The sequence below is a fragment of the Pelophylax lessonae genome (genome assembly GCF_965119305.1).
Source record: "Pelophylax lessonae genome assembly, chromosome: 2".
In the NCBI taxonomy this organism is placed as follows: Eukaryota; Metazoa; Chordata; class Amphibia; order Anura; family Ranidae; genus Pelophylax; species Pelophylax lessonae.
The window spans coordinates 597,824,134-597,846,834 of record NC_138769.1 but is presented as its reverse complement, the minus strand read 5'-3'; the positions used below and the strand labels follow the sequence as shown (position 1 = coordinate 597,846,834).

At 48.2% G+C, this 22,701-nt stretch overlaps 1 protein-coding gene across 2 annotated transcripts in view; it reads right to left on the bottom strand.

Moving 5' to 3' along the window:
- CBX5 (chromobox 5) overlaps positions 1–22,701 on the bottom strand; it is an 82,462-nt gene that overhangs the window by 11,656 nt on the left and 48,105 nt on the right. For both annotated transcript variants that reach the window (XM_082244698.1, XM_082244697.1), the window contains one exon: positions 17,250–17,415. In XM_082244698.1, coding sequence (XP_082100824.1) covers positions 17,250–17,415 — 166 coding nt within the window. The remainder of the gene's footprint in view (positions 1–17,249; positions 17,416–22,701) is intronic.

Genomic DNA, 22,701 nt, shown 5'->3' with positions numbered 1-22,701 from the left:
TTTCTGTTCTTACTGTACTTCATAATATACTGTTATACTGTAGTGTTTTATTGTTAGAGCCGGTTCACACTGGGGCGACCTGTCAGACAACCTGGTCGCCTGACAGGTCGCCTTCCATAGAGAAGCTGTGGACCCGTTCTAATAGGAGCGACACAAGTCGCTCCGACTTAGAAAAAGGGTCCGGAGCTTCTTTGGGGCAACCCGGAGCGACCTGCATAGACTTGTGAGGTCGCCCCGGCGAGTCGGATCGCTCTAATGTGAACCGGCTCTTACTGTTTTTCATTGTTAACCATAGTTTGCTTTTCAGATACCGCTATTCTACAGTTTTACTGTACTGTATATTATTATACTGTAATGTTTTGTTAACCATTGTTTGCTTTGCAAGTACGCCCGGCAGCTGCAGCTTATCCTTTGTTTATCCTGACAGCAACAGCGTTTGCTTTCAGCATATACATAAATCAATGATTGCAGCGCAGAAGGAGGTGATTTCTCCACCGCAGTTAAAAAATATAGCATATATGGCGAAGCATAGGGGATGGGGTCGACACAGAGGGCAGATCTCCCCTATGCTTTTCCATATAATTTATAACTTTTCTTGACAGAGATTTCTTCATCCACATCGATCGATGTGAATGGTGGAATCTGTTATATTCTTTTTTTTTTCCGTTCAGCCCACAGGCTGCAAGAAAAGAAAAAAGAACCTTACAATATATGCCCAACAAGGACCAGCAACGTACTGGTACATCGGACAAGTCATACAGACTCTGAGTGGTCATACCGGGATGATGCCTGCAGGTTTAGGCATCATCTTGGTATAGATTTTACAGGCAGTAGTTGGCTTTCATGTAAAATAAATCCTAGAAGCTAATTTGCCGCTAGACTGCTTTTGCAAGCAGTGGGAGGAGACTCGCCCACTTCTACCACCGCCTTCCACGGTTTTCTCTGGCTCTCCTATCCCACTGGGTAACCGAAAATGCAGCCAGTGGTTCCGTCAGCCCATAGACATCAGAATGGCTCCAAACATCTCTATGGCCCAAGAAACTGGAAGCTACGAGCACTTAGCACTTCAGTTTCGCCAGATATAATAAACAGAGCCATTTTTAAATTGGGAAAGCATCTTATCACACGATCTTGATGTGGTCAGATGCTTTATGGGAGAGGAGAGATCTAGAGTCAAATAGACAAAGGCAAACGCAAGCATCGATCTTGTGTCATATATATATATATAAACAGCAAACACCATGCATTTGAGGTATCACCGCAAATGTCCGATCGAGGGCAGTAATTTTAGCAGTAGACCTCGTCTGTAAATCTAAAATGGTAACCTGTAAAGGCTTTTAAAAACGTATGTAGTATATAAACATATATAAATATAAACAATTGTGGGTTCAGAGTAATTTTGTAAATAAAAAAAAATGGAATTTTTAACTTACCGTAAAACCCATTTCTCTGATGTTCATTGGTGGACACAGCTCCTGATTCTTCTTAACCATTGGGTTATACAGCCCTCTACAGGAGTAGGACACTAGGCAGGAAAAAGCTTGACTACGCCTATGGGAAGTCCCAGGGGGTATACACCCACTCTCAGCTAAAGGCACTCTGTTTTGTTACAAGCAGTGTCAGAAAAAAGCAAACTCCAAAGAGGGGTAGGTGCTGGGTCCGTCAATGAACATCAGAGAAAAATGGATTTTTGTAAAATCTTACCGTAAAATCCTTTTCTCTTAGCTCATTGACAGACGTAGTCCTCGGTGATACAGCACCTTCGGGTTATGTTGCCTCCACAGGAGCAGGACTAGACAGGAAATTAAAAAGCTCTGGCCACACCCTAGGGGCAGTCCCAGAGGGTATATCCTCTCTCTCTCTGCCTCAGCAAATCAGTTATGTGAAAAAGCAGTCTTTAGAGATTTTAACCCAACCCAACTCAAAAACAGAGGGGCGGGGACTACGTCTGTCAATGAGCTAAGAGAAAAGGATTTTACGGTAAGATTTTACAAAAATCCATTTTTCTCTAGCGCTCATTGACAGACGTAGTCCTCGGTGATACAGCACCTTCGGGACGTCCCAGAGCAGTATCACAAATGAGGGGTGGGAAAATGGAAATCAAATCCCAATCTAGAAGGCCCAACCGGTGCCAACTAGAAGTTTACAATGCTCATCCTTAATGATGAGACTCAACAAAAAAGAGAAAATTTTCTTTTTTTTTCAAACAGAAAAAAACCCTCGAGGTAGACCACCGGTCTCCTCAAATTGCGGCCTGCAAAACCTTGCGGCCAAATGAGGCATCCGCCGATGCCGTCACATCAATTTTATAGAATTTTGTAAAGGTATGTACCGACGACCAGGTGGCCGCCTTACATACCTGGACCACTGACGCCTGATGGCGAAAGGCCCAGGAAGTACTGAGCGCTCGAGTGGAGTGCGCCCTAACAGGGAACGGAGGACTCTGACCCTTAATAGAATAAGCCTGTACCACCGTTTGTCTAATCCATTTGGCAATGGTCGCGGCAGATGCAGGCAAACCCTTTCTGGGGCCATCCGTGATCACAAAAAGTGAATCCGTCTTACGGAATGATTCCGTAGCTTTCAGGTATACCCTGATTGCCCGAACCACATCTAAGGAATGCAACGCATATTCCCGATGATGCTTGGGCTGAGGACACAAGGAAGGTAGTACAATATCTTCATTCAGATGAAAATCTGAAACCACCTTAGGAAGAAAAGATGGCTTAGGATGAAGTACTACCTTATCCCTATGAATCACTAGGTATGGGGACTGGCATGATAATGCAGCCAGTTCTGACACCCTGCGAGCAGAAGTAATAGCCACCAAGAAGGCCACCTTCTGGGATAAAGTAAGCAAGGGAATCTCCCTGATGTTTTCAAAGGGAGGTTTCTGTAGAACCGACAAAACCAAATTAAGATCCCAGGGCGGTAAGGGCGCGCGGACTGGAGGAGCCAGGTGCCGCACCCCCTGGATGAAATTCCGCACCAAGGACTTGGTAGCTAAAGGTTTCTGAAAGAAGATTGCTAATGCTGAAACTTGACCCTTGATGGTGCTCAAGGCTAGCTTCTGCTCAACCCCTTGTTGCAAAAAGGCCAATATTCGAGTCACCGAATAGGTACGTGGAGGAAATCCTAAAGATTCGCACCACGCAATATAAGTCTTCCATGTGTGATAATAGACCTTGCTGGAAGTCGCTTTCCTTGCTTTAATAAGGGTAGGAATGACTGAAGTAGACAAACCTCTGTCCTTCAGTACTTAGGTCTCAATGGCCAGGCCATTAAAACCAGCGACTGTAAAGCACGATGGTAAATTGGTCCTTGAGACCACAGACACTCCCTGAGACGAAGTTCCCACGGAACGTCTGCGACTAGCATGTCCAAGTCGGCCAGGCCGGCTTGAGGAGGCCAGCCTAGAATTTCTAGGACCACTGGCGCTGATAGAATCTGAACCAGGCGTTCCTAGAGGTATCTGGCCCCGACCATCCGAGAAAGTCTGGTCGTTTTCTGTTCCCACACATTTATCAGATACCTGATTGTTATCAGGAAGGGTGATCTTTTCTGGTTGAACCTCAGGGACCGAAGTCACCCGACTAGAGGCTACTTGGCCTATCTGGTCAACCAGATCCGATACCTGTGAGGTATAGGGACTAATCGTAGGAAAAGGTAAAGGAAAAGATCTATTCAGGGAACGGTAACTACCGCTTCCTGTAGTACTTAAATGTTGGAAGGGAAGAATCGCACCGGTAGTAGTGGTTGATGCTTGATCTAATGTCCTGAATACCGGTGAAAACGTCCCCCCACCCTGAAACCGGGTGGGGGCGCACCTTCAGGCTGTGTACTCCTTTGCTTCGGGTTTGGCTGGGTTGGTCCTCTGCTTGTCCGACCAGCCCTTCTTGAACCCTCCTGGAGGAGTCTTGCCTTTCCCGCTAGTACCAGCCGGGCGCCCTTTATGGGCGGTAAAGAAAGGTCCTCGCTTGTTGCGAGGTCCCTTAGCTTTAGCAGCCTGTGGCAAAAAAGTGCTCTTGCCCCCAGTGGCATCCTTGATGATTTCATCTAGGTTGGCCCCAAATAGACGATTCCCCTGAAAAGGGAGATTTGTCAAGGTCTTTTTGGAACCTAGGTCAGCTGACCAGCATTTTAACCACAGCACACGTCTGAGGATCACCGCTGACATAGATGCATGCCCTAATAGAGGAGTAGTGTCCAAGGCTGCGTCACAGATAAACTGTAGCCCTTGTATAATTTGTTCCATCAAATCAGATGTCTCCTGGGGAATATCTTTTCCCCTAAGGTCTTGGCGTACCATTTTCGCCCATTCCGTAAGTGTCTGGGAAACTAGACCAATAACAATTACTGGTCTAAATGCTGACCCTATCAGAGAGAAGATGGTGCGGGACTCTGCTTCCATCTTTCGATCCACCGGATCCTTAAAGGACGAAGTGTCCTCCACTGGGATAACCGTGGCTTTATTCAGCCTGGAAATAGGTGGATCCACCACTGGTGGTACCGTCCATTTCTTAATGATGGATTCCTCAAACGGATAGCGTCTAGCAATACGCTTGGAAATAGTAAAGGTACGTTTAGAATGCTCCCATTCTCCTTTAATCTGATTACCGAAACATTTGGGTACAGGAAAAACCTTCACCGTTTTGATGGGCTTATTAGTACCAAAAGGAATCTCTGTTTCAGTTGCCTCTGCCGGTAAAGCCTCAAGTTTTAAGGTTTCCTGCACTGCCACAACTAGTGCATCCACCAATGCTTCTTCCTGAATTATAGCGGGAGAAGAAGCGTCCTCCTCACTGTCTGAGGGGGCTTTACCTGGGATAACAGCCTTTGCAGAGGAACCTGCAACTGCAGTGACCATCTCTGAATCTGAGTCAGAGGTGTCAGATAGTATAGGGGTAGGCGGGGGTCGCTTCCTTGACCCCCGTCCCTGACAGGCCGCCTCCACCCGAGCCACCATAGACTCCAAAATTGCTGTAAATGACTCTACACTCTGTGCACCGGCGGGTCCCGTGGCCCCCTCGAGGGAAACAGGTGGGGGAATATGTGTGGCAGGGTCCATGATAATTCCAGTTACTTCCTGGATAATATAATTCAAAAATAAAAAACTTTTTTTTTTTTTTTTTTCAGACCCCCAGCGCCACAAAAAGCCCCTTAGTGTTACCTGCTAGGGATCCCTATCGATCGAGAGAGAGAGAGATAGACCCCCAGGCTCACCACTTGATGCTCAGAGTTTAACTGCAACAGGTTACAGCGCTGTCTTGACAAACAGGAAGTCTTTTGGCTGGCTGCCCAGGAAGAAAGGAGGCGGCTCCGCCCCTCTGCACGCCTTCCGGCGCCTCCCCTAGCTCCACGAGGTGTTTGGATCACCTCAAACATGGCCGCCCCCATGCTGGAGACACGAGGCTACGCCAAAATGGCGGCTCGTGAGATCCAGCAAAAAAAATGGCGGTGGCCTGTACTGAATAGCGGTGTGCTGCAGAACACACAACACTCTCTCTGCATGGGGATTTGGCGTGGTTGGCGGTACCGGCCCTGGCGGACCGCATGGCCATTCGGGAGGCCTGCTAATAGCTGGAGATCTGATTAGGAAGGCAGTCTACATGTCCGTGGCTTCTGACTGGTAGGTAGCTTATATTTATCACCGTAAGATTCCCAGAATGCCACTGATTACAATGTTTTTAACATGTATACAATTAGATTGTTATCTCCCAAACCAAGCCTCCTGGCTTTTTGCACATAAAATCACACTCAAAGTAGGAGGATCTGTGTCATTTATAGGATAGAGAGGGACTCTATCTTACCATACAGAGAGGGGCCCGCGTTCACCACAAGACCCGTCAGGGGAAAAGGGGGAACATACTACTCACCATACCGGAACCAGGCAGGCACCAACTCCTGACAGTACCCCTCTCCACCGGGGCGGGAGGGCTGTCGACCGATATGGACGCCGTGACTCATGGTCTTTGGCGTTTCAGCGAGACGTTTAACTCGCGGGGTCAGTCCTTTAATGGGACTTTGTCGCGGCCGACCCAGCGCGGAGCTATGGCCTGCACGCGCTCGTAGGCTGAACTGGGGTGACCACCGGATCTCAACATCCAGCCCGTCGCCCAGTTCAGCTTTCTTGCTTGAAGATCTCACAGGAACACTGGAGAAAAAAAGCTGTCTAAAAAAAAAAATCTTTTAAGAAAAAAATCTTGCCAGGACCTAAGATCCCAGCAAGGTATCTAGGTCCTTACTCCTAACTAGACAGAAAATAACTGATTTGCTGAGGCAGAGAGAGAGAGGATATACCCTCTGGGACTGCCCCTAGGGTGTGGCCAGAGCTTTTTAATTTCCTGTCTAGTCCTGCTCCTGTGGAGGCAACATAACCCGAAGGTGCTGTATCACCGAGTACTACGTCTGTCAATGAGCGCTAGAGAAATGGATTTTACGGTAAGTCAAAAATCCCATTTTCTCTTTCGTTCATTGACGCACACTGCTCCTGATTCTTCTTAACCATTAGGACGTCCCAAAGCAGTGTTAAACATGAGGGGTGGGAAAACTTCAGAAAAAGATTCCCAAGGCTAACCACTGCCAACCAGGTAACCGAGCTCAACCATAAACAGAGCTCACCTGAAAAAAAACAATACACCCTCAAAGAGGACCAGGTCCTCTAAACAGCAGCCAGCAAAACCTTGCGGCCAACACAACCACTTTACAAAAAAACGTTGTACCGACGACCAGGCGACCGCCTTGCAAGCCTGCATGACTGACTCTTGAAGACGGGAAGCCCAGGAGTCACTAAGCGCCTAGTAGGGTGTGCCTAAACAGAAAAAGGGAGGAACCTGACCCCTAACACAACAGGCCTGAACCACCGTGTGATCCATCTGGAAATGGTCGCAGAAGAAGCGGACAACCCTTTATGAGGTTAGTCCGTGAGCACAAATCGAGTCGGATTTCCTGGGACACAGGGAAAGCAACACAATATCTGCATTCAAATGACAGTCAGAGACCATCATAGGAAGGAACGACGGACAGAGGCAAAGCACCACCTTATCCTTGTGAAATACCATAAGGTGCACAACAGGATAACGCCGTCAGTTCCAACACCCTGCATGCAGAGGTGATAGCTACCAAAGAAGGCCACCTTTTGGGGCAGTGTAAGCAGGAAACCTCCTGAATATTTTCAAAGAGAAGCTGCAGTAGAGCTGAAAGCACCACATTAAGATTCCAGGGCGGCAACGGAGCCCGCACTGCAGGAATCAAATGTCGAACACCTGAAGAAAAGGTACGCACTAGGGATTGTGTGGCCAAAGGTCGTTGGAAAAAGACCACCAAGACCCGATACCTGGCCCCTGATGGTACTTAGGGTCAATTTCTCTTCAACCCCCCATTATCCGATCAACCGAGAAGGAGCGAGGATGAACCCCAACAGACTCACAACAAGCAATGTACGGATGAAATATTGGTCCTTGGGACAGCAGATCCCCCCCCCCCTGAGAGAAGTCCCCAAGGAACACTTGCAACCAGCCGTACCGGAGCGACATACCAAGACCGGCGAGGCCAGGCTGGAGTCACAAGAATGATTGGAATCCCTTCTGCCTGAATCCTGCACAGGAGTCGTGGCAGAAGTTTGGGAGGGCTGGAACGAATCAGTCAGCCCACCTTAGAATGCTGGCTACTTAACGAGCCACCAGAACACCCCTTGCTGGTTAACACCACGGCCGTGGCATTGTCCGAAATAATTCCTATCAGACACCCCTGAAGAAGATTGTCCAATGAGCCAGACAAAAGTCTGATCGCTCGGAGTTTCAGTACAATAATCTGCCAGAGTCCAGACCCCCTGAGCACGTCTGGGTGGGGAGGCGTCCTCTGCACAGACTGGCATCGTGGAGACAACCGTCCAGTACAGGGGGAGAAGGATTTTCCCCGAAGTGCCGGAGAGCGAAGCCACCGCTAGAGACCGTGGATCCTTGACCCATTTCACCAGAATCTCTTTAGCAGAGATCTTGTGTGGAACTGTGCAAACAGATCGCCTTGAGGGTGGACACCTTCAGGACCAGCATGCGCATGCAAGCCCAGAGGGATGACTGTCTGCTGAACAACAGAAGCTGAATTGCCTCCTGCAATGTCTGGAGTTTTTCCCGAGGAAGAAACACTCGGGCCGAGGCCGAGTCCAGAGTGAGACCCAGATAGTCCAGTTTTTGTGGACAGATCCAAGCAGACTCCTGAACGTTCAGGATCTAACCGAACTTTCTCAGAGTTCGCAGAGCACTCTCCAGTAGTCCATCAAAGCAGTCAGAGACTCTGCTAGCAGAAGTGGATTGTCCAGTTACCCCAGTACCGGGATCCCCGCTGACTCAAACAATGCCAGCATCGGGGCCAACACTCCTGTGAAGACCCGAGGTGCGGAAATTCGATCAAAGGGTCAGCGCCACAAACTGATAATGCCCCTCGTCCACGGCAGAAACTGAAAAAGCGCTAGCGACCAGCACATATTAGAATGTGCAGGTAGGCGTCCTTGATGTTGATAGAAGTGAGAAGAAATTCCCCTAAAGTAGGGGCGCCACTACCATATTAATGGACGCCATGCGCAACTACTGTACTCGCACAAAGCAGCTTAGCGCCTTATGGTCCAGAATTGGACGTACCTTGCCCTCCTTCCTGGGTACTGTAAAAGTAAAAGGAAAGCAACTGTGAAGAGAATCGAAGACTGAACTTGGTACAGCAGATCCTCCCTGAGAAGAAGCTTCCATGGAACGTCAGCAACCAGCCGCACCAGATCGGCGTACCAAGCCTGGCAAAGCAAGTCCGGGGCCACTAGATGACCGGCATCCCTTCTGCCTTGATCCTGCATAGAAGTCTTTTAGAAGCCTGAGAGGAGGGGAAGCCCTAAATCAGACGATACTGACCCCACAGGGCCACCAGCGCATCTGTGGCTTAAGTCAGAGGATCCCATGACCAAGCCACAAACCTCTTCACCTTTCTGTTGAGCCGAGATGCTAAGAGATTCACCTCGGGGATGCCCCACCGGGGAGACAACTAATGAAACACCTCCAAATTAAGGGACCACTCCCCTTGATCCAACGTCTGCCGACTGAGGAAATCCACCTGCCAGTTTTCCAGCCCTGGAATGTGTACGGCAGAGAGGGCTTGAACGAACCGTTCTGCCCACGTTAGAATGCCGGCTACCTCCAGACCTGCCAGGACACTTTTTGTGCCCCCCCCCCCCCTGGTGATTGACATAAGCCACAGCTGTGGCACTGTCCAATTAAATGCGCACTAGACATCTCTGAAGACGATCCGTCCGTCTGATCGCTCAGAGTTCCAAGACAGCGATCGGTTGTCTGGACTCTTCTAGTGTAAAGATCCCCTGAGCAAAATTTTTGCTGAGGACGCTTCCCCAGCCGGCATCATTGGGGACCACTGTCCACTAGAAGAGGAGAATGGATTTGCACAGCCAAAGCGCCGCAGAATGAAGTCACCATATCAGGGAATCTTTCGCTCCCCGGCTCAGATTGTTCAGAGACTGCGGATTTTTGTCCCATTTGGACAGAATCTCTCTTGCAGGGACCTTGTATGGAACTGAGCAAAGGGAACCGCCCTGAAGGTAGACACCATCAAGCCCAGCACCCACATGCAAGTCCGGAGGGATGACCATCTGCTGGACAGCGGGAGACGAATTGCAGTCTGCAGTTTATGTAGAGTTTGTCCAGAGGAAGGAGCACTCTGGCTAATGCCGAGTACAGAGTTAGACCCAGATAGTCCAGCTTTGTGGACGGAATGGTGTAGTAAGGAGGGTTTCGGGTTCCTGGAGAACTGGGCCGACTTCTCAGTCGGTCACCGGCTCTTTGGTAGGGACGGATTGCACCTAAATGGGGTGGGTGCAGCCGTACTGGGTGAGAGGATGGCCAAAAAGTTAGAGGGGCTTTTAAACTAGGGAATGGGGGGGAGGGTACAGATGTAGAATTAGCCAGTGGAAAGCAAGTTTCAGAGGGCAGAAATGGGGGCATTAGCGGTAGGGTGTTCGGAGCTCCTATACCCAGGGTGGGTATGGGGAAAATTCAAGAGAGCAGCCTAAAAACATCAAATGAGGATATTTGTAACCGATCAAAATTAAGAGGTTTGTATACCAATGCCAGAAGCCTGGCCAACAAGATGGGAGAGCTGGAGCTACTGATGTTTGAGGAGGACTTAGATTTTGTGGGGATAACTGAGACTTGGTTTGACAGCTCTCATGACTGGATGGCGACCATTCAGGGGTATTCCCTTTATCGCAGAGATAGAGAGGGTAAAAAAGGGGGAGGGGTATGCCTGTATATTAAGAACAGCATACAGGTAAATATGAGGGATGATATTAATAATGGAGCTAAGGACGAGGCAGAATCCCTATGGGTAGAGCTTCAAAGGGATGGCACGGCGGGGAAGGTAATATTGGGCGTATGCTATAGGCCCCCCAACCAGAGGGAGGAGGGTGAGGCGGACCTCCTTTTACAGATAGGATTGGCAGCAAGGATGGGAAATGTCATTATAATGGGGGACTTTAATTATCCAGATATAGACTGGGCAGAAGGAACCGCGCACTCAGCCAAGGCTAGGCAGTTCCTAAATGTTTTGCAGGACAATTTCATGGGTCAGATGGTGAATGCACCGACAAGAAACAATGCGGTACTTGACCTACTGATTACCAACGATACAGACCTGATCACGGATATAGAAATACGGGACAACTTGGGAAACAGTGACCATAGGTCAATAAGTTTCAGTATTAATTACAGTAATAGGAAGCAGAGGGGTAATATAAGGACACTGAATTTCAAAAGAGCCAATTTCCCTAAACTGCGCTTGCTGCTAGAAAATATCAATTGGGATAGAACCCTGGGAACAAAGAACACGGAGGAAAAATGGGAGTGCTTCAAGAGTATACTAAACAGGGGGATTGACCAGTGCATTCCAAAGGGAAATAAATTTAAAAGAGCAAAAATAAACCCTGGATGGCTAAACTCCAACATAAAAATGCATATTAGTGCTAAGGAAAAGGCCTTCAAAAAATACAAGACTGAGGGGTCATTGGCAGCATTTAAGCACTACAAAGAGTGTAATAAGAAATGTAAAGACGAAATCAGGGCGGCTAAAATAGAACACGAGAGACATATAGCGGAGGAGAGCAAAAAGAACCCCAAGAAGTTCTTTAAGTATATAAACAGTAAGAAAGCGAGGCCAGAACACATTGGCCCCATAAAAGATGATAAAGGAAATATGGCCACTGAGGACAGAGAAAAGGCGGAAGTGTTAAATCATTTCTTCTCTTCAGTCTTCACAAAAGAATCGGGGGGCTACACGAACCCAGCTTGTAAGGCCGAACTAAATAATACACCTCAGGAAGTGCCGCCATGGCTAACAGAAGATAGACTTAGAGCTAAACTAGAGAAACTTAACATAAATAAATCCCCGGGACCGGATGGCTTGCACCCGAGGGTTCTTAATGAGCTCAGCCAGGTGATTGCCAGACCATTATTCTTGATCTTTAAGGATAGTTTACAGACGGGTATGGTGCCAGCTGATTGGAAAAAAGCCAACGTGGTACCAATATTTAAGAAGGGGCCGAGATATATCCCGGGTAACTATAGGCCGGTCAGCCTAACATCTGTAGTCTGCAAAATTTTGGAGGGGATGTTAAGGGACCACATACAAGACTTTAGTAATGAAAACGGTATTATAAGTAGTAATCAGCATGGATTCATGAAAAATCGTTCGTGCCAAACCAATCTATTAACCTTCTACGATGAAGTGAGCAGCCACCTAGATAAAGGTAAGCCTGTGGATGTGGTGTATCTGGACTTTGCAAAGGCCTTTGACACCGTTCCCCACAAACGATTACTGTACAAACTAAGGAAGGTAGGTATGGATCAGAAGGTGAGTACCTGGATAGAGAACTGGCTCCAGGGGAGAGTACAGAGGGTGGTGATTAATGGGGAGTACTCGGATTGGGCGGGTGTGGAAAGTGGGGTCCCCCAGGGTTCTGTCCTGGGACCAATCCTGTTTAATTTGTTCATAAATGATCTAGAGGAGGGGATATCTAGCACAATCTCAGTATTTGCAGATGATACTAAACTAGGCATGCCAATATCTTCTATGCAGGATGTGGAAACCTTGCAAGCAGACCTGAACAAAATAACTGGGTGGGCAACTACATGGCAGATGAGGTTTAATGTTGATAAATGTAAAGTAATGCACTTGGGGGCCAGAAACCAGAAAGCAAGCTACTCACTAGGGGGGGAACCTCTGGGTGAGTCTAGGATGGAAAAGGACTTGGTGGTACTGGTAGACAACAAGCTTGGCAGTGGCATGCAATGCCAAGCCGCCGCAAGCAAAGCCAACAGAATACTGGGATGTATAAAAAAGGGGATTCACTCCAGAAATAAAGAGATTATTCTCCCACTCTACAAGACTCTGGTCCGGCCACATCTGGAGTATGCTGTCCAGTTCTGGGCACCGGTCCTCAGGAAGGATGTGCTGGAACTGGAGAAAGTCCAGAGAAGGGCAACAAAAATAATTAGGGGAATGGAGGACATCAGCTATGAGGAAAGACTACAAGCCCTGAACCTTTTCTCTCTGGAGAAAAGACGATTGAGGGGGGATATGATATCAATGTACAAATACTGTACTGGTGACCCGAGCATAAGGAACAAACTATTCAGAGAAAGGAGATACAATAAGACACGTGGCCACTCACTAAAACTAGAGGAAAGGCGGTTTAACCTTAAAGTGCGTAAGGGGTTCTTCACTGTAAGAACGGTAAGGATGTGGAATTCTCTTCCACAAGCAGTCGTATCAGCAGGGAGCATTGATAGTTTCAAAAAACTATTAGATGGACACCTTAAAGACCACAACATACAGGGGTATACAATGTACGGTTAAAAGCAAACACACACACGCATCATAGGTTGAACTGGATGGACTGATGTCTTTTTTCAACCTCACTAACTATGTAACTATGTAACCAGAGCAGACTTCTGAAATTCAGAATCCAGCCACACTCCCTCAGATTTCGTATGGTGATTTCCAGGCTTTCCACCAGAGCAGTAGGAGACTCTGCTCGCAGAAGAGGTCATCCAAGTAGCCCTGTACCACGATCCCCCATTGGCGCAACAATTCTAGCACCAGGACCAACACTTTTGTGAAGACCCGAGGAGCGGAGGTGAGACCAAAGGGTAACGCCTCAAAATGATCATGCTCCTCTCCCACGGCAAAGAGGAGGAAGCGCTGGTGACCGACACAAATTAAAATGTGTAGGCAAGCGTCCTTGATGTAGATGGAGGAAAGAAAATCCCTGATGCAGGGAAGCTACCACCGTGCTAATGGACTCCATTCTGAACTTCTACACCCGCACAAAGAAGTTCAGCACCTTGAGGTCCAGAATTGGGGAACCGGTTGAAGCAAAAACCCCTAAAAACTTTCTGAAATCTGAACCAGGACAACCACTCTTTGAAGTAAAAGGTTTTGCACCGCTCCAAAAAGAGCCTGTAAGCGGACCGGGGACAGTCGCAGGTTGGAAGGAAGAACCTTACCGGAGGGTAAGAACTAAACTTAATCTTGTAGCTGGACCATATGACCTTGTTGACCCACTTGTCTTGTACCAGAGAAGTCCACAGGTCCAGGAACCAGAGAAGATGTCCCCCCAACCCATATGCGGGTGAGGGCATACATTCCTGCTGAAGAAACCTTGTCCATGGGTCTGTAGAAGCCAGCTCTTGACTTGCCAGTCCAAGTTCGCTTGGATCCTCCAGAGGAGGCCCTGAAGGGCTTCGACCCCTTGTCAGTCGACCCTGAGGGACGAAAAAAAATTCTTATGAGCCGAGGAGGAGGTCCCACATCTATGACGATGGTCCTTGCCATTAGCAGCCTGTGGAAAAAAGGTACTCTTCCCTCCCGTGGGACCTTTAATGATGTCATCCAGGGTAGCACCAAACAGGCAATCTCCTTGAAAGGGAAGATCAGTCAGGCCTTTTAAGAAGTCTGATAGGCTGACCAGCATTTGAGCCAAAAGACACGCCAAAGGACCGCTGCCAAAACAGAGAGCCAAGCCACTAGGGGAGCCACATCCAAGGAGGCATCACAGGTAAAACTGCAGCCCCTGGACCAGCTGGTCCGCCAGCTTAGCAAAAGGCAGGGGGAGCTACTCCCCCTGCAGGTCACAGCGCAAAAGCTTAGCCCATTTGGTCAGAGTCTGCGACTCAAGGGCAATGGTGAATATCGGCCTCAGTAACGAACCAGTTAGGGTGTGCATATTGCGGGCCATAGCCTCTGCCTTCCTGTCAGCCAGGTCCTTAAAGGCCTGGGGACTCTTCAATCAGAATCATGGTTGCCTTGTTTAATCTGGAAACCGGAGGGTCCACCACCGGTGGAAGAGTCCACTTCTTAAGAAAGGACTCCTCATAGGGGTATCGCCTACCAACTCGCTTAGGGACCCCCAAGGGGACGCTTTGGTTGTCCCCACTCTTTAGTGACAATTCTGTCAAAATAGGAGGGGAAACGGAAAACCTTTGCCATTCTGGATGGCTTGCGAGTGCCAATGGGAACCTGCACCTCAATTGCAGCCGAGCCCTTCAACTTTAAGTCTCAAGCCCAGATACAATCAGTGCGTCCACCAGCGCCTTTTCGTGCGTGGTTGCAGAAGTGGAGGAATCCTCCTCACTATCTAAGGATTCAGGGCGCGTGGTCGCAGACCCAGCAGGGTGACCCACATCTGCGGCAGCCGAATCAGAATCTGAGGAGACAGATGAGGCAGGGGGGAGCTTTATGCCAGCCCAACCCCCAAAAGCCACCTCCACCCGGGACACAAAGGACTCCAGGACCGCTGTCAGGGCATCGATGGATGGATGGATGGGACCCCGAGGGCCCCGCAGCCCCAGAGAGTGGATTAGGTGGGGGAGATGTGCTCCAAAGACTCCATGAGTCACCAAGGGGACCCCACAAAAAAGTGTAAAACACTAAGGGACAACCCCCACCGCTCTGGCAGCACCAACTGGTTGCCAGTCACAGAGCAGCAATCAATCCTCAGCAGAGAGGGAGAGGACACCACCAGACTCACCAACCCGCAGAAACCAGGCACCAGGAACAGCGGCGATCAGGAAACAAAAGGGTCCAGGAGTCAGCACCAGGGGATAAGGGGCTACACTGCCGAAAAAGCAGCTGCTGTTTTCTATGGCAGACCACCGCAAAATGGCAGCTGGACTACACAAACATGGCCGCTGTGTATTGCAGCAGAAGGCTACAACAAAATGGCGGCCCCACGAGGCTTCCAGAGACCCAGGAGGGATCCCTAGGCCTCAAGGAAAGGCCCGGGCAGAATTTGGGACGAATCACCCTCTCTGGCACTTAAGATGATCCCCTAAAGAGCTAAGCTGTCAAATGAGAAAAATCTAAAGCTCCTAGGATCCACAGAACAGCGAGGCAACCACTTCTGTGAACATTTGCAGAGGAAAGCCAAAATGGAAGTGCTACAAATTAGAAGTATTGGTCTTATACAGCAAAACCCAAAAAGTTCTGATGCGAGGGGAAGGTGGAATTTGTAGATTGTAATCTTATACTTTCTTATGCCAGAAATTCCCTTTATCTGAGAGTTGCAATGAAGGTTCTTGTTGATTTAATCTGGATTTTAGGTGCATGAAGAAATCTGTTCAGAGATTTTAGGTCCAGTATTGGCCAGACACCCCTGTTTGGTTTAAGGACTGTGAATAGGTTTGAATAGAAACCTTGAAACTCATCTTCTTAAAGCCTAGTACATACTACTAGTTTTGGGCTGAATGAAAAAAACCTGACAGCTCAGGAGGAGCCATTGTACTAACTATCCGTTGTGTTTTGACAGGGGGGGCTGCCCCCGGCCAGAACACTGCGGTCAGAGCTCAAGAGCTGATCGGCAGACCTTTTTCAGTCATGCCCCTTAGACAGAAGCCAGCCGAATCACTGCAGTACACACGGGTTGAATGTCGGCCGATTTCTATTGAACCTTAAGGCACTGGTAAAGCCATTCTTTGTGCCTGAAGGTGCAAGGCGGTTATTAAATCTGCTCTCATTAAGTTTGAAGCAAGCAGCTGGAAGGTAAAAAGCAAGGATGGGAAGAGATAGAAATTTTATTTTGTACACCTTTGAGCAAGTTAAGTGTACTTAGAAATCCAGTGCTGACGACAAAAGGAAGTGACAAGCCTTTGTCTGGAGGTGGGTGCCTGGGGAAAAGCAAAACAGACCCCTTTTGCTGAGCAGAAGTAGTAGCAGTAGAAATAGGAGATTTTGGCTATTTCCTGTAGGGTAGCAGCACCTTTCCCCACAGTGACTTCCTTGATTAATGAAAGGAATGCCCCAGATTGGTTTTCACCATCAAAAGGCATGCAAAGAAAATGCTTCTTACGAGCATGGGACCATGCATACAACCACCTTAAAAAACGTCATCTCAGAAGCCATCCATGTTAGAGACCCTTCTAAACCTAAAAGCCCCCCATCAGTGAGCCCCCCAATCACACAGTCTGCCTCCCAAATAACAAAGTCCCCTCTTCACATCAGAGCCCTATTGTCTGACTCCAGCACTTCCGCGACAAGTGGCAGAAGTCGGAACAGGTTTGGAGGACAACGACTTCCGTCCTCTCCTGAAAATGCTAAGGGTGACCCTGCATGCCCCCTGTCCTGGATAAGCGCAATGTGATGCCATGGTGCAGACCGGCTGGTCGCCAACACCATAGCAATAAGTGACATCATGCGTCCTGGCCCTAGAGTGTCACTAGTTGTTATGGTGATTGAGCCCACTCACACGTCATGACACTGATCCAGGGTAAACTAGGTCATGTGCTCGTGGCACCCTGGTGGAACGCAAACAACTGGAGCAACATCGCTTTAATGTACCAATCAGCAATGCGCCTGGAAATTGCAGAAATGAGCTGAGAGGGAGGATTCAGGTAAGATTTCTTTGTTTGGATCAATATAGATTACTAAAATGCAAAAAAGTGTGGCTACAGTTTTTTCTTTTTATGTATGAAGTTTGTGGATAGTCCTTAGCAAACCTTGCAATCCAGGGCTCAGAGTGTGCCGGCTGAGGCTTAAGAGCAGTACAAATATTTTCTAGAACAAGTGACAATGGTAACAGTGAACCAGTACTGATATTGCTATCAAGAATGACAAAGGGTGCAGGCATTGGACAAATACATGGGGAAGCATCCTTTGGCATATGAATAAAATCTGCAGGTACTGAATGCTGCTAGCCTTACCTCTCTCCTCTTTTTGGCCTTAATGTCCTCGTTCCCAGCTTTTCTTTTAGTGGCTTCGGTCTTGGGTTTGGGCTCTCCCTCTTTGGGTTTCTTGTATTTTTTCATGAACTCAGAAATCAGCTCCGGACAATCCAGATTTCCCTCTGGCTCCCATGTATTGTGTTCTCTTAAACAGAGTACAAAAATGTTCAATATCTTTATAGTAACTACATTTCTATAAGGTAATATAAATAAAAGATGAGTTGTGGGCTAAGAAATTTTTTGCTTTGTACACCAGTCTCAGATTAGAAATGTATCGACACTGGCTGACAATCCTCTCTGCCTAATAACCCCCACTTGGAAAAAAAACCTACAGGAATAAAACAAAATGCTCAAAACTTCTACCTTCAACTGTCAATTTTACTTTGAAAGCATCAGGAAGTATCGAAGTGGAAACAGCATCCTACACAGAAAATTAAAAAAAAAAAAATTGATTTTTCTAAGAACTTACCGTAAAATCCTTTTCTCTGAAGTCCTTTGACAGACACAGCAGCAATGCTTCTTTACCCTTGGTTATGCGCCATCTACAGGAGTAGAATAGTCAGTGAAAAAAAAAAAAAAAAAAATTCACTTACACGCCTATAGGGGGATGTCCTTCTCGGCATAACCCCCCACACACTGTGCTCTCAAATCAGTTTCGTAGCAATCAGTGAAAAGAAGACATAAACCATCCCCATAATAGAGAAGCGGGTGCTGCGTCTGTCAATGGACTTCATAGAAAAGGATTTTACGGTAAGTTCTTACAAAAATCCAGTTTTCTCTATCGTCCATTGACAGACGCTGCAGCAATCCTTTACCCTTGCGACGTCCCAAAGCAATATAGGCATGAGGGGTGGAAAGAACGCAACCAAAAAACAGTTAACGTATTTCCAAGGCTAGAAACGTAGGCAACTGGGTAAGAAAAAAGCCCAACATGAGCTTACTCAGGAACAAAGTTTGACCCCTTAAAGAGAAAAAGACAAGTCTCTTTACACAGCAGCCTGCAAAACCTTGTGGCCAAAAGAGGCATCCGAAGATGCCAAAAAATCTTGTAGAATTTTGTAAACGTATGCACGGATGACCAAGTCGTGGCCTTACACACTTGAGCAACAGATGCCTGATGACGAAAAGCCCAAGAGGCACTCAGCTCTCTAGTAGAATGCGCTCTCACAGGGAAAGGAGAAACTTGACCCTTCAATGAATAAGCCTGAACAACTGTCTGCCTAATCCATCTTAATAAAATCGCAGCAGACGCAGCCAAACCCTTACGAGATCCCTCAGTAAGGATAAAAAGAGAATCTGATGTCCTAAGGCTCCGTGGCCGACAGGTAAACCCTGATCGCCTGAACCACATCCAGAGAATGCAAGGCAATTTGCTTGGGATGCTTAGGCTAAGGACAGAGTGAAGTCAAAACAATGTCTTCATTTAAATGGAAATCAGACACCACCTTAGGAAGAAAGGACTGATTAGGTCGGAGAACCACTTTATCTCTATGAACGACCAAGTAAGGCGGACAGGAAAGTGCCGCCAATTCAGACACTCTGTGGGCAGAAGTAATTGCCACCAGAAAGGCAACCTTCTGAGATAAAGGCAGAGATACGTCCCTAATATTCTCAAAAGGAGGCTTCTGAAGAACAGACAAAACCACATTCAGATCCCACGGAGGCAAAGGGGATCTTCTCAGAGGAGCCAGATGACACACCCCTTGAATAAAGGTGCGGATCAATGAATTTGTTGCCAACGGGCGTTGGATGTAAATAGCCAAGGCAAATAGCCTTTCTGCAAGAAAGCCAAAACCCTCACAACCGAAAACAAGTAAGGGTGCAAGTTTTGCGATTCACACCGTATACATCTTCAAAGTATGATGATACATTTTTCTGGAAGTCGCTTTCCTAGCCCTTAGGGTAGGGATCACAGACTCAGAGCGACCCTGTCTCTCAGCACCTGGCCTTCAACAGCCATGGCGGTAAAGCCAGTGACCGTAAAGCAGAATGGAAGATTGGCCCCTGAGACAGCAGGTCCTCCCTCAGAGGCAGAGACTGGACAACCATCTTTAACAGGTCTGCGTACCAGGACCGGTGAGGCCAGTCTGATGCCACCAGAATTACTGGCACCTTTTCCACCCCCAATATGCCGTGGAACCGCGACAAAAGCTGTATCGGAGGAAAGGTATAAAGCAGCCGACACTGGCTCATAGGAGCCACCAATGCGTCTGTGGCGTCGGCCAGTGGGCCTCGAGTCCTGGCCACGAACCTTCGTACCTTCTTGTTCAGATGAGACGCAAACAGGTCCCACCAGACACACAGGAGATGAAATATCTCTGGATGCAGGGACCATTTCCCCTTGGTCCAGAACTTGGACTCTGGTAATCCACCTGCTAGTTCTCCACTCCTGGAATGTGAACTGCTGAAAGAGCCGGAACATGTTCCTCGTCCCAAGTCAGAATCTCGGCCACCTGCTGGGCCGCCTGGAAACTCCTTGTGCCCCTTGGTGATTGATGAAGGCCGTGGCATTGTCGGATTGAATCCAAACCGGGGAACCTTGTAGCCAATTCGTCCAGTGAAGCAGGCAAAGCTAGATTGCTCTGAGTCCCAGGTCATCGGTAAAGAGGACTCCTCTGTCGACCAGACTGCCTAGGCACAGAGATTGTCCAGCACTCCACCACAGCCCGACAGGCTGGCATCCGTGGTGACCTCCGTGCACAACAGCGGCAGAAAGGACATACCCTGCCTCAGGGCGGGCGACAGAAGCCACCACAAGAGCACTGACCCTGTGAGTAGGCTCAAACATATTCCGTCCAAGGACAGCGGATCCTTGTTCCACTTGACAAGAATCTCCTTTTGCAGAAGCCTGGAATGCAAATGGGACCACCTCGAAGGTCAACACCATCAGCCCCAAGGCTCTCATGCGGGTCTGCAGAGACGAGAAACCGGTCTCCATCTGCAACCTGATCTCTCCCTGCAACGTCTGAAGTTTGTCCCCAGGAAGAAAGACCCTCGCCAGAGGAGAGTCTAAAGTCAGACCCAGGTAATTCAGTCGCACTGACAGGGTCAGCGCAGATTTTTTTAAGTGGATGGTCCAGCCGAACTCCTGAAGGGTCTGGACCATGATTGACAGGTCGCCCAACAAGGTTGGGTGAGAGTTTGCTCAACAGGAGATCATCCAGATATCCAAAGGATCGCAATCCCCCTTTTGAAGAGCAAAGCCAATACCGGAGCCAAAACCTTGGTAAAGACTCTGGAAGCAGAGGCTAGACCAAAGGGTAATGCCACAAATTGAAAGTGCTCCTCCGCCATTGCAAAAAGGAGATACCTCTGATGTCCTGCGTATATAGGGATGTGCAGATACGCATCTTTGATAATGATGGAGGCTAGAAAATCCCCTTGATTTAAAGATGCTATCATCAACCGAATTGATTCAATCCGAAACTTCTGCACCCGCACAAAGCGGTTCAGTGACTTGAGGTCCAAAATTGGACGCACCTTGCCCTCCTTCCTAGGCACCGTGAACAGGTTTGAATAAAAACCTCAAAACCGTTCCCCCTAAGGAACTGGCACAATCACTCCTTGTGCAAGGAGATCCTGCATTGTCTCCCTGAGATCCTTCAAGCGATCCGGAGACAGACGAAGATTTGAGGGAAAAAATCTGTCTGCTGGGCAAGACCGAAATTCGATCTTGTACCCTGAACTAATCAGTTTGTGAACCCATTTGTACTGAATCAGCGATGTCCAGGGTTCCTGAAAGTAACGCAGACGTCCCCCCACCTCCGAATCGGGTGAGGGCGCTCCTTTATGCCGACGAGGATTTGTCTGCTGAACCGGACTGGCTAGTTTTGAGCTTACTCGCCCAAGCCTACTTGTTCCCTCCAGAAGCTCTGAACGGTTTACCTTTTTCTTGTGCCCAAGGCATGAAAAAAAAAAACGCCTATGAGCCGTGAAATGTTGTTTAATTTAAAGCCTGTTTAATGCCCAAGTATAGGAAAATGCTTCCAGTTGTATACATGCGGAAAAAATAAAAAAAGGTTACCTAGTCAGAAATTCCTCTGTCCACATTACCTGTGTTATCTCGAAGAGCCCTCCTAGTTCTGATCTTGGACTACAGAATTATTAGCCTCTATGTTGTGGAAATCAGAGAGTATGAATGTTTGAGCAGTGTAGCAAATGGCACTGGGCAGGGCTGACAACATACAGCATTTTTATGGACTTTGGGGTTATAAAGCCATAACAGAACCTGAGAGCAGAGTGCATTTCTGGCAGAGCAATAGGTATTTTTTCTATACTTGCAGGGCCTTTAACCCTTTTACTGCCAGGTCTGTACCTTGTTCCGCCACTGGGATTGTGTGTAAATTAAGCAGATACCTTGTAGTCAGATGGAAGAATTCGGACGGCTGCCCTACTGCCAATTGCTTCCACACCCCCCCTAATGGCGCCACCGCAATCCTCCCATGTAGCCCGGGCTCTACTTGCCCATTAGGACCAGGAGCAGTATAGTGGGTGCCGCCGGGTAGAGGGGAAAAAGATGAGCGGACCTTGTTGCTGACCTGGAAAGCGACATGTTTGACATCACTTCTGGGTCAGCCTCTCTGTGTCCCTGGCTGGCTTGGCCAGGAAAATAATGTACTACAAAGCGATCTGCATTGCATTACATTTAGTGAAGCACAGGGGAGAAATCCAGGGTCTTTTAGACCATGGATGTCTAATTGAAGAGAGCCGGTCACCAAAAAATCATCACATAGGGGACTTTTTGACTCCTTTGTGATGGAAAAAAAAAAAGAAGAGTAAAGAAAACTAGGGATGCACCGAATGTTCGGCGGCCGAACATTATTCGGCCGAAAATAGAAAAAATAGCACTTTCAGTGTTCGGCCGAATAAGTCAAAAGGCCGAATAATTTTGTGCCGAACAAATGGCGGCCCGCGCGATGCTTCCGCCCGGACCGCTCCCCTTCCACATTGCGGCTCCCGGCTCCCTGCTCACACGCCGCTGGTGTCCTGTCCGGCCGCGAGTAGGGGGTGTGACGTCACACGCGCGTCCCGCCCCCTGCTCCTGACTGCGGCTCCTTCACACTAGGTCCAGCGAGCGTGACACTATGTGCACGCCCCGCCCCCCTGTTCGCGGCTTTTGGCTCCGACCTGGCTGCAGTTCAGGTATGTGGAGCACATTTGGGGGAGAATACGGTAGCTGCACAAGCATTAGTGTGCAGACTGCCATATGTTGTTGCCACTTGCCATGCTCATTACATTAGAGTGCCCTATAAAGTCCCCCTTAAAAAAAGAAAAGAAAAAAAATGTGCCCAACAGAGTGCTCCCTTGACATAAAATGTGGCCATCAGCGTGCCCCTTATTTTATGCTAAGGGACATGCTGATGAGCATATTTTATGTTAAGGGGCACTCTGATGGGCATATTTTATGTTAAGGGGCACGCTAATGGGCATA